Source organism: Falco peregrinus, chromosome 6, assembly GCF_023634155.1.
Source record: "Falco peregrinus isolate bFalPer1 chromosome 6, bFalPer1.pri, whole genome shotgun sequence".
In the NCBI taxonomy this organism is placed as follows: Eukaryota; Metazoa; Chordata; class Aves; order Falconiformes; family Falconidae; genus Falco; species Falco peregrinus.
Window position 1 is genome coordinate 18,171,908 of NC_073726.1, and position 12,191 is coordinate 18,184,098.

Sequence of the window (12,191 nt, forward strand, 5' to 3'; positions counted from 1 at the left end):
CTTTTATTCTGTTCTTTCTATCAATTCAGTTTGCAATCTTCTTTCAGAGAAACAAGTTAAATGCAGACTGCTAGCTTGTTCCTTGCATCCAAAGCCATCTGTGAGTGTTGAGATACGGTGAAGCTTTTCTTTTACAGAGCAGGATCGTTCTCCTTTCGTTGTTCGTGCATGGGTAGTGTTTGGGAAGGCTTTTTCCTGCATCATGAGGACTAGGAATTCTTAAAAAAAAATGTTGTTTGAAAGCTGACAGGTAAAACTTAGGAAAGATTGATGTGTCACAAGTGTATGCTGTTTTTCAAATACTCCTAGGGCAGTGGTGAGAAGGATACCTTCAAAAAGTTTTATTTCTAGTTTCATATGTATGTACTAAGTATTAATAGGATAACTGATTTTAATTGTTAGCTTAGACTCTTTGGACATCATCTTGCATTTAGGTCTTCATGTTTTCATGCAATGTTTATTTACAATAACAGATGCAAAGCATTTAATATATGAATGTAAACTGCATATATAGTTGGGAGGCTTAAATGCGAGCGTGATACCTGAAATTATATTAAACTCTACATTATTTGTGCTAACTTAACAGGGGAATGAGGTAACCAGCGATATCCCGTGTGGGGCAGTTCAGTGTTGATTCAGTCCAACTGGACCTGACTTTCTCAGAAATTTTGAGCTAAGCAGCATTGTGTCCCACTCTCCCTACACAGCTTTTGTTCTGGTAGAGTGACTAAAGGAAACCCAGCTCACTGTGTTCACTTGGTACTTGCTATTGCAACCTGGAGCTGCGGAGGCACCCCTGACTCAGAATCTTAGTCCATCTTCCAGCTAAGCTTATTGTCTTGGTGTTTCCCAGAGCCCTCACTGATAAGAAAGTGTTATAGGGAAATTCCAGTTGGATTTGCAAGGACTTAAGCTATAATACTTCTGGATTCAAAGCAGTTTTAGAAAGTCAGAGTGCCATTTGTGCAGTGATATAGCTGAGTCTGCACTTGAGCTGTCTTTTGACAAAGGCATCTCTGGCATCTCAGTGTTCATAGTATTGGTACAGAATCTGAAACCTGTGTAATCTGACCATAGATAGCCAGAAGATAGTTCTTTTGACATCTTTGTGGTAGTTTGCTCCTTACAGATAGATTTTTCTCACTGTATAAAAGTACTGGAAAATTTATTCTGCTCTAGTAATGCTTATCTAAATGTTTGGGACGAGAGCACAGCTGAATATAATTCATGCATTTTTCTTCCCCTGCTGCTAGTGAGAAGAATGCAGTGTCAAGCTTATGATAGAAATAGCTGTCTTAATTCATTAAATAAGTGCGTTAATACAACGCTTTTAAAGTGTTTCCTAGTATCTTTTATGTTTTTTTTTACAGGTAATTTTTATGGAAGCTTTTCTTTTCTCTGAGTATTTCTTAATGCACTTTAACAAATTTTGCAAAACAAAATATGTTCTTGTGTGATTGGTGTTATCTCCATAGCTGGCCATGTAGAGTTTCCTAAGCCTGGTGCTGTTGCCTGTTGGCATGTAACAAGTGAAATGTGGAGTATTATAGCAGCTGATGTTTGACACGGATATGTACTGCTCCTCGGGTATCATCAGAAAGGAGATTCAAGCAAGTATCAGTGTTTTACTAACTGATGTTTTGATCATCGGACCTGTCAGCTAAGGCTTAGGAGACCATTCGAGGACTTTAAGTGAAGCCCTGGTGAAATATTTATTGTACTTTCCTTGAAAAGAAGTCCAGAAAGGAGTCACTAGTACTTTTGTATTTTAAATAATGTTCAGGCTTTTAAAGTGGGCTCTTCAAATCTCAATAGCCAGTGTATATATTTTATTTAATCCACAAACAACATTTTGATGGCATTAAGCAATGTGTCTTTCCAGGCTTTCCAAATAGATTGACTGCAAAAGTCAGAGATCTGTGTTTCTTGAACTGATCGGACTAATTTCTCCTCAATATGGTAGGATCCACAAGTTGCATTTCAAAAGTTGGTTTGTCTTTTTGTAAAAACACTGAAGTAGATTTGTAGTACAGGCTGCAAAACCACTGTGGAAGTTGGAAGTATGTTTCTGAAACTCAAATTGTTTCAGAGGCTCATCTCCCCACCATCACATGTAATGTAGTAAGTGTTTGTCACCATTCCGCAAACCACTTCTGTCATGCAGTGAATAAGCAAAATTAAGCTCAAACTTTTCTAATGAGAATGGAACTTAAGGCCTTGTGAATGTAGTTCTTGAAGTATAATGAATCATGAATATACACTCACTTTTTGACTATTTTGTTCTTAAAAGAATATATAAAAGAAGCTTTTTGTGATACTAGAATAGCAGTTCCAGTGAATATGCAAGTGTCACGGAAGCATCCACTGTTATCTGCAGAGACACCAGGCTGGATCTCTGATGTCCCTGCTGTTGGTGTCTCAGTATCTTCTGGGAAGTGATTTGGCAGTTTACTGACTTAACCCAAATGAGTGCTGCTTTGTACTGCAGACAGTTGTTTATTATGAATTAGCATGAAACTGGAGTGTGATGGATCTTACTGGCTATTTTGTCATCAGTTTACCATACTCTGAACAAAATTCTTTCTTTTTCTGCCCTGTCATTACCCCCATTCGGCTATTGAGTACATTCTCCTCCTTCTGGTCACTCTAGGCTGTAACCTTGGAAGCACTGAATCTCTTGCATCCTACAGCAGGCTGTGTGTGCACATTGCAGAAGCTTTCTGCAGAAAGTTTCTGTTGCGAGTAGGGCCAAATCTTTTGCTGAGTCTGACACTTTTCCATTCCTGTGGTGGTTTGTTCAAAGCTCAGCTTTTAGAATTCTTTCCTTACTCTTTAGTCAATTCTTTCTCTTCCAAAACATGAAGTAGATCCTGTGCTATGTAGCAGAGAATATGATTTGTGATAGTACTTTTTCTGGTTGCACTCAGGACTGTACGTATCATCTATTATCCATGTCACAGAACAGTTGACAAACGTGCATTAAAAGCGTGGATCCTGAAGTATTTTCGGAACAGGTGTTGTTAAAATCAACCTGTATTTGGCTTCCAATTTTTTGCCTTAGAGCTGGGCTATGCTAATCCTACTTCTCAGTCTGTTTAGCAGATTGTCAGCTCTTTGAGTCATGCTGGGGAGAAGATCATGCTGAATTCCCATAGCATCGCCTTCTAGAAAATGAAAGTTGGTACTAGTCACTCCAGCCTTTTTGGCTTATGATAGGTCCAGTTGTACCTGTGAAAGGTTTTTTGGTTTTGTCTTTTATTCAGCTAGTGGTTTATCATTCAAATGAATTTCTTGCATGCCTTAAAAATGGGCTAAAGCAAAAAGGATCCTCTTACTAGGGTGCGTTGTTGATACCTGACCTTTTTCCTGTATCGCTTCCTCAAGTGTATCCTTTCTCATGCAAAATAACTTCTTCTACTACTCATGGTTTTTAGAGGTCGTTTTTTCTCTGAACTTCTTTCTGTTACTTTTTCTAAGCAGGATCATGGCATTTGTCCCATAAAAATTAGTAAGATGAAAAATAAACCAAACCCAAAACTCACAACCAGGTTGAGATGTAGAACAACATACAACATCATAGTGGCTCTGCTTGGAAAGGATTGTTTTTCTTAACCCCCACCCCCTGCAAACTGGAGGCTTATTGCTCAGTCTTACACATAATATAGCTATATCAGCTAAGAACTGCATTTATTTTTCTATTTCAAGACTCCAGTTGTTGCGTCCGGTCTTTGTCCTGTGTAACATAGCCCTTACCTGTGTCAAAATAAAAAATACTGCCTGTACTATCTGCCATGTGTAGTGGTATTCTTCATGTCTGTACCATGTTACAAACCAGGTTTTTCTGCCTGCTGTGTATACAGATTATGTTGTGAATTTGTTTTTAGTGATGCAAAGATTAGTGTAGTCTGGATGGAAGCTTCCTTTAACTATTTACGTGTCTTTTCAAGGATTGAAGCATCCTATTCTTTACTGTAGCTGTGGTTTCAGATAATGTATTTAGCACTTTGATCACTGTGTGGTCACAGACTTACTGTCCCACCTCCAAATATTAAGTATTTTTTCTTCATTGACTAACATTTGCAGTTATTTCAAGAGCAAGGTGTTTTAAGAATATGCCCCCCCCATCCCCTTGCCCCCAGTGTGATAGTTCTGTTAATATTTTTAGTGCTCAGTGATTTTAATAAGTTATAAAGAGATATGAGACAAGGGAAAGAAGTCTGAAAATTGGTACTTGATTTGCCTTTTTTTATTTTACCTTGCCATTGTTTCTGCTCTGTAAGTGGCACTTTTATAGATTATTAGATGCATATTATTCAACTAAATTAACATAAACTTTTATCCTTAGCCACATTTGCATATGAAATTTGCTGTTTTTTCACTATATTCAGATGAATTTTAATAAAGTGTTTTTTCTGTTTGTAACAGAAATGCTAAATCTTTTCGTGTGTTTTTTCTTTTCCTTTTTTTGCTGGAAGAATTATTGGAGGACTGACTTGAGGTGCAAATTCGTTTTTCCTTCTTTTATAAAAAAAATGAACTGTGCAGTGAGTCTCCCAAGTGTTTTAGTAGTTTTAGAAGAATTCCAGAAGAGAACTGGCTTTCCAAGCAGATCATCTTATTTATGATGCCCTTCTGCCTGTGTGTGTTGCATAGTCGGTGATAAACGAGACTTACGTTTTTAACTAGCAACAACCTCCCCCATTATCCCCCTTCTTGAAAAGAAAGCAAGCAATGAACAGTTTGGGTCTTCAGGGATGATAATCAATCATTAAAGATGGAGGGAGGGAAACATGAACAACCTCTATCCTTCTACCTGTGCAGAATACCACTCAGTGGAGATACTAAACTACTTCGGAGCTCCGTTCTCTTTTTCCTCTTGGTCATCTTATATACTACCACCATGTCAGTGTCAACAGAACGGTTGGTTTTGCAACCACCTAGGTTTAGCTGGAAGCCAGAGTTAACTTTCTGATTCCTTCAGGTTCCTTTTTAAATCTCGATGTCTACACAGTGTAAAATAACAAGCACTGCTGGCTCCCCTAGTATTTTTTTTTTTTCTCCAAAGAGAATTTGTACTATTTTCTTTCTCCTCAGTGTTAAAGTTGTAAAAGCCTAATGTGGGTGGGATGAAAAAAAACATGTATTGCTCATGCTATTTCCTAGGTTGCTGGAAGGCGTGGGCTGGCTTTTATTTTTAGGTGTTTTGACCATTTTAAATTTCTAGGATTTGAAATAGATGGACAGGGGGAAGTGACCTATTGTGAATATGGCAGACCTCCTGTCACTCGTGTTAATTGCAAATACCTTGTACCTGAGAGTCAGGGACCTTCTTTCTCTGGGAGAGCTGGAAACTCAGCAGGATTTGGCTGTTAGGAGTAGATGCCTGTTAAATGAGATTATGCTTTCTGTTCAGTTGTCAGTGTTTAGAAGCCATGTGCTTCAGAGCAAAGTTCAGTTGCTAACAGCTGTTCCTGAGCCAGTCTGCTCTGTGCCCTTCTTCCAGATATTCTGAGCAATAACAGATTTTTCTCTTTGTTACAGGTATCGTTAATGCAGTTACTACTCCCTAGCAGGCAGTGTGTTTCCTAAATAAAATATCTCTGTATTCCAAACTGGTGCTGTAGTGGCTTTTCTAAAGATCCATGTCTCATGATATGTAGGACTGGCATTAATTTGGTTGTAAACAGATGAGGAGCTAAAAATACTGGATAATTAGATTGTTAAACTTCTTCATGGGTATTGTAGAAGGAGAGAAGGGGTGGGGGTGTGGGTGTTGAGTGATCTTATACTTCCTCAATGAAGCTAATGCCTTGTGATGTTTGTGTTATCTAGAGACTCGAGAATATAACATTTTTGTTATATTTCAGAGGTTAAGAAGATTGTCAACAAAATACAGAACAGAGAAGATCTACCCAACAGCCACTGGAGAAAAAGAAGAAAATGTTAAGAAGAATAGATATAAGGATATATTGCCATGTAAGTCTGATTTACATGTTAATGGAAGACAAAGGAAAGTGCTTGTTATTCTTAATGTATTTTGAAATTCACTATTTAGTTATTACTGAAAGGTGAAATTAGAGACAATGTGCTGAAAGATTAGTTTTTTTAATTTTAACTCAGAAAGCAAAGTACATGGGAAGTATTTTCAGGAGAGCTATCACTTCAAGGTAAAATGTGTGCTAGGTCCCAAGCTGTTTCAAGGTTACACTTTGATCTTAGCTTGGAATGGTCTAGAACGTGCTTAACAGTATTTTTTTCCTTAGGAGCATGTTATTTGTGGTAGAAAACAAACAATGTCAGCATAAGTGCGAGATGAAATTTTAAGGACCTTTAAGGCACCTGGTTTTGTGGTTGGCAGTAAAACAGATCTTTTTTGCTTGTTTGTATGCTGCAAACGGTGTCAGAGAACTCTCAGTGCTGGATTGTCTTTGGTTTGTATTTTGCTAGAGCACAGATGAAATTCCACTTATGTACAAACACAGAAAACAAGGGTCAGAGCAGAATTTAAATTCTGAAACCACCAATGTGTGGATCTAATAGATCAGTGATCTGTAATGACAAGATTAACTTTTACAAGTTCACTTTGTTTAGCTCATGAGGCTGCGTATTTAGGAATATTCTTCCTGTGCTGCTTGATATCAACAGCCAACAGTGAGATTAAAGGATAGTCTTCTGGCAAATGCCACTTTTCATATCCCACAAGATTTGCAACAGATATATTTTACTCTGCTTAGCTTTCCCAGAAGTGCTAGGAGGTTTATAACCAATTTGAAGTTGAAAATTGTTTAGGCATCATTAACTTTCATTTTCAAAATATGTTCTAGCAGTAAATTCCAGTGAATTATCCTGTGTTTCAGATTGTTGTATACCTGTGTGGTGTTTTTTTCTAGTGCTGTTTATTTTTACTGTTTATTAGTGCTTGGAGCAACACTTCTAGCAGTAACCTTTGCCCTAAAGCCACAGACCCTAGATTCTTTAACAAGCTGGGCGTAGTGCTTGCTGCTGCACTGAGAAGGAAAGGCATGTGCTCATATTTTGCTGGAGGATATATGTGTAACATACATCACATGTTGAAGAGTAGTAATGGTACTTAACTGCAGCAAAATAGTTAAATATCATTGGGGGTTTTGTGTGTGGTTGGTGGGGGGGTTTTGTTGGTTTTGTTTGTTTTTAGTTGAGAGGAAACATGTTTAATGGATGGAGTAAAAACACATGGGGAAGTTGTTATTGTCTTCGTAATAATAATAGTTGTTATATTTGTTCTTTACTGCCGGCATTTTGGTAGATAATCAACAATGTAGTAAAATCTTGGTAGCACCTAGGCTCAATCTATGAGACACTTAGTAGCTACCACAATAATGAATGGCTGCAACTATCATGCTAGATATGCTTTTCTTTCATCTACATAAAAATAAAAACTGAGTCATTAAGATGTGAAAGCATACACAGATCACAGTGGGGAAAATCAGCGAACCTCAAAGCTGGCATTTGGGAAAACTGAAAGTATATTTCCAGTTGAAGTGAAAACATCTTCAAACATCCGAAGGTTGCAGCAATAAAGTGATGGGAGACCAGCTTGACAGAAATGACAGCCAGGAGATGTTTTGGAGGAAGAACGGGGGTGATACTTTGCCTGTCTTTCATAAATCCAGAAAAGAGCTTACAATGTAACTTAATCAGAGATTAGTGGTGTATTTATCAGAAATTTTTACTGCTACCAGAGAGATCAGTACCTCAATACTGGCTTCAGAATAGAAGATGTGTGCATGTTCACGTTACGGTTTACTAAGCCATCCTAAATGCTAATTAAATGAAATTCAGTGTTCACCGGTTACCGGAAGACACCAATTGGTAATTGTGAACTGAGGCTTTAAGCTATATATAAATATCCAAGCGCTTTATCTTCTGAAGCTGGAATCTGCAATGGTATTTTTCTTTGAAAACTCTGTTCCACGCCTAAAACTCTGCAAGAGCTGAGCTGTGGCAGATAAGAGGCAGGATGGAAATGTTGACATTTGGAAACTGCACTAGAATTTTGCATCTACTGTTCTGGGAAGATAGGAGCCCTCATTAGCCTACCACTTATTTAGTCTGTTCCACCATTTAAAAGTATTTTTTAGTATTAAGTCTGTACTAATATCGCCTGCTTATAAAGTGTTCTCTCACATTATCTGTATGAGTTAATACAGCGTTATATGTTCTAAGGATTTCTCTAGGCCGTTATGTGAGAGTGCATTGTCTTTAGGTCTGTGATCCAGTTGTCTTGTAACCTACACTTGTGCTACTTTAGGAAGCATTACATGGTAACAAAAACATTTTTTACTTGTTGTCAGGACTCTGGCAGAAACTTGCTTCCAAGATGGTGAAATTATTTTGGAAGCTTTTTGGAAGAGCTTTCTGTATAGAAGCAGTTCTTAGCATGTACTACTTGTGGGAATGTTTCCCTGTTTTATTACCAACGATGATTTGAAAAAAAACCCAAACACAACAACCATATTTCCTACTTTTAAATAGACCTGTTATTTATGGGTTTTCTTGATTTTAGCTGTAATAAAAGTTTTAGCAGCTGTTCAGTGGTTGAGGAATTGACCCTGAGAGTAGAAGGTAACAAATTGCTTGAGCAGATGCTGTTTCTGCAGATACTTCTGTTTCCCAGTTCAAAGATAATTATTTTTGATCTGCGTCTCCAACTAAAACAGCCTCTGTTGTAGAGACAGTCTGAATGATTTTTATGTGATAGATAGGAAGTGTTGGTATCAACAAGAGGTGGAAGGACTGACAGACCTGCCAGCTACCTACCCTCTTTCTTAGTGAGAATCATCAAGTTGTTTCTGTATTAAAGATACACTTCATTTTTTTCAATGTCCAAAAGAATTCCAAGATGTTTAGTTTATTCCGTCAACAAGTAATAAAGGCTATTTTTAAGTCTGCTGAGGATTTTTGTCTAAAAAGATCTGCTGCTTTTTATAAAGCTTTCACTGAGACAGTCAGTAATGCTTGAGGCAGAAACTTGAAATGTAAAAACACCCTAAATAAAGGAATCTGCTGCTTCTAGTTTAAAAGTACCTAGCCCAGTGTTTGGGGGATAGAAGTCAGTCTATACCTGAGCAATAAACTCCAGTGCACATTTCATGGTGTAATAGTTGATGAAGTCCTCCTTGGCAGAGACTTTTAAGACCTGCCAGCTGCTTTAACTATGCACTAGTATTTATTCTTTATGCTTTCTATAAATGTGCCTTTAATTCTGACCATCATGATTTATGTTAATATTGTGCAACTAAAAATTTGATGACTTCTGATCAATTGAATTTTGACTCTTTGTAATTAATCACTCTTGGAATTTGAGTAACTGGTACTTTGTAAACTTGAGCATCAGAGGCATGTAGCAGCAGGAGCTATTCTGCTTATACCTACCTGAGTTGGTTTACTCGTAAATTAAATTGACTAGCTTGTGTGACTTATCTTTGGGGAACGTTCTTTAATGTTTAATTTCTTCTATGCATACAATATGTGTTATATATTATATTTACTGTTACAGATTGGTTTACATGTGTTGTAATTATTTTTTTTTAAAAAATCATTATTCTTACAGTTGATCATAGCCGGGTTAAACTGACCTTAAAAACTCCACCCCAAGATTCAGACTACATCAATGCAAACTTTATTAAGGTATGGATTACTGTCTTAACAGTTCTTAGATTATTTTTAAGGTTTTATTTTGTATCAGTGCAGTTTTAATATAGCGTAAGATAAAAGAGAATTTAAAGCTGTGAGGGAAGATTTTTATTATGATCAGTAAATTTGCAAACGTGATGCCATTTATAGAGTAAATATTACAACTTTAAAAATTGCTTTAAGTGTCAGTATCATATAAAATACTTCATTTTAAAGTACCAGGCTGTCATGATATGAGTGGTTTAGGTCAGGTTGCTTAAAGAATCTCCACTGAAGGGCTTGAGGGAAATGGATTTTATGTGAATTTGTGGAAATGTGACTGCACAAGATTTGACGACACAATTCACTCTACTATTTATTACATGGAGCAAATGCACAGAGGTAAATCAAACAGAAATAAAGTCAGAATAGAATTGGAAATAGGTTATAGAGATCAAAGCCATAAGAGGGTAAAGGAGATCTTCCCACTGAGTCATGAGGTTCAAAGTAGACCCCCTTGCTTTCTCATTTTATGACACAGACAAGCAAATTGGAACTTTATGCCATAGGAGAATTCAGATACCGATTATTTTAACAGTTGGTAGTGTTAAAAATACCGTATTTTGAGAGGCTGTTTTTAGGGATAATAAATGAGGCCTTTGACACAAATTGTCTATGTTAATATGCACTTCTTGCTGTTCATGGCAGAAGTGTGGCAATGGAATTATATTCAACATTCTTAAAGAGAAACCACAATTTGGCTAAAAGCCTGTTACACTTTTGTTTCAAAGTGTGAATATCTTTGGCTTTCCTTGTAGCCTTATTCTGGTGCTGTTTCTGCACAGTAATGTTTATTCAGAAACAGGTGTTCTTATAAACCTTATTCTCAAATGTTTAGCTTGAAAAGCTGAATGTAAATGTCTTCCAGCTTTATATAAAATAAATTTTAAAACTTGTTTTACTTGAAATGTGATATTACTGGAAGAAGGGAACTTAAATTTGTTGAAGGGGATGCTTTTTAGCAGAAAGATTTTGAAATTTTTGTTGTTAAATGTTTGAGTAACAAAATGTGGACTTAAAGGGCATCTTCAGAATCTGAACATGCAGAAATTTAATGTTTTCTGTTACAGTCTCTGGCAGCACAGTAGCTGTTGTAATCTTGGGCCCCCTTGAAATCACCAGCAAAATTCTCACTAATGTCAATGGCACTAATTTCATATTCACTCTTACTCTTACTGTTGAATCAAAAATAATTCTAATTTTGCATGATTATAACCTAAAGCCTTTCTTATTTGGTGCAGATAAGTTTTCTTTATAAACATTAATGGTTCCTTTGTGCAATCCTAGGGAGTACATGGGCCAAAAGCATATGTTGCTACGCAGGGACCATTAGCAAATACAGTAATAGACTTCTGGAGGATGATATGGGAATACAATGTTGCTGTAAGTACCTACTTAAAAACCAGAATTCGGTATTGCCCTATTTCATGGCACAATGATTGTACCATTACCAAAATTGTTGACAGTGATTTAGTCCATTGACTTCTCAAATCTTGACTCTGACTTAATGTGGACTAACAAAATGAGATACAGAAGCAGCATGTGGAAAAAAAAAAGTGCCTACCTTTCTACTTAAGCTAATTTTGGTTTACTTACTGTTTTATATATTCTACATCTGTTTAAACAGCTATTGTCAGGAGTCAACTTTGAAGTACTGTTAAAATCACATATGTTCAACAAATTATTTCTGAAAATATTTTTTTGCTTTATTAGACACTTAAGTCATGGTTACTTATTGTAACAAATAGCTTACCTGTTGGTGCATTTTTATTGTGCTGTTCACGTTAATGTATCTGAAATAGCTTCCCCCAAGAAGTGTGATTCTTGTTTTTTAGATAAGTTTTTGCACCTTTTTTATGTAGTCTATGTCATTTTAGGTAAATATAGTTATTTCTTCCAGTTAGAAAATGGTTCTATATTTTTGTTATTAAGTTCAGACTCCATAGTCAGGCTGAATAAATAAATAACGTGTTTGTACAGGATTACAGTGAGTTCAAATTAAGTAACCTTGAAACGTTGTATTAGTGTTGTAGATCATTTTGTCCAGGATAAAGCTTGGATACCATTTTAGAATTTAAAGGAGTATGCATCTGCCAGTAAGAAAATAGTATTAACTAGTCTCTTCAGTAGTAACCAATTAAGGAGTAACAGTAGCTGCCCAGGCAGAAACAAGCAGTAAAGCGTTGGTGAAGTTACTCCATCTAAAACTTGCTAATTTCAAGCAATTTTTTTTCTTTTCAGATAATTGTAATGGCCTGTCGAGAATTTGAAATGGGAAGGGTATGTATGCAAAACTGAATGAGCATTGGCTGTGCAGGCAGTATGCCAATGCCTGTGAGGCTTCATGTGCCAAATCCATAACTGTAAAAATAATCTGCAAGGTTGAATGAGAATGGCTATCCTTATATTAGTATGCACAGAAAATAGTGAGTGTGACAGCTTTTCTTTGCTCCATTTATAGTGTTACGTTATTATTT

The 12,191-nt window shown here is 36.5% G+C and overlaps 1 protein-coding gene across 2 annotated transcripts in view; it reads left to right on the top strand.

The window, feature by feature from the left end:
* Nucleotides 1-12,191, top strand: part of PTPN12 (protein tyrosine phosphatase non-receptor type 12) — a 78,246-nt gene that overhangs the window by 27,563 nt on the left and 38,492 nt on the right. For both annotated transcript variants that reach the window (XM_055807802.1, XM_055807801.1), the window contains exons 2-5: nucleotides 5,868-5,976; nucleotides 9,593-9,669; nucleotides 11,002-11,097; nucleotides 11,956-11,994. In XM_055807802.1, coding sequence (XP_055663777.1) covers nucleotides 11,074-11,097; nucleotides 11,956-11,994 — 63 coding nt within the window. In that variant the 5' untranslated portion in view covers nucleotides 5,868-5,976; nucleotides 9,593-9,669; nucleotides 11,002-11,073. The remainder of the gene's footprint in view (nucleotides 1-5,867; nucleotides 5,977-9,592; nucleotides 9,670-11,001; nucleotides 11,098-11,955; nucleotides 11,995-12,191) is intronic.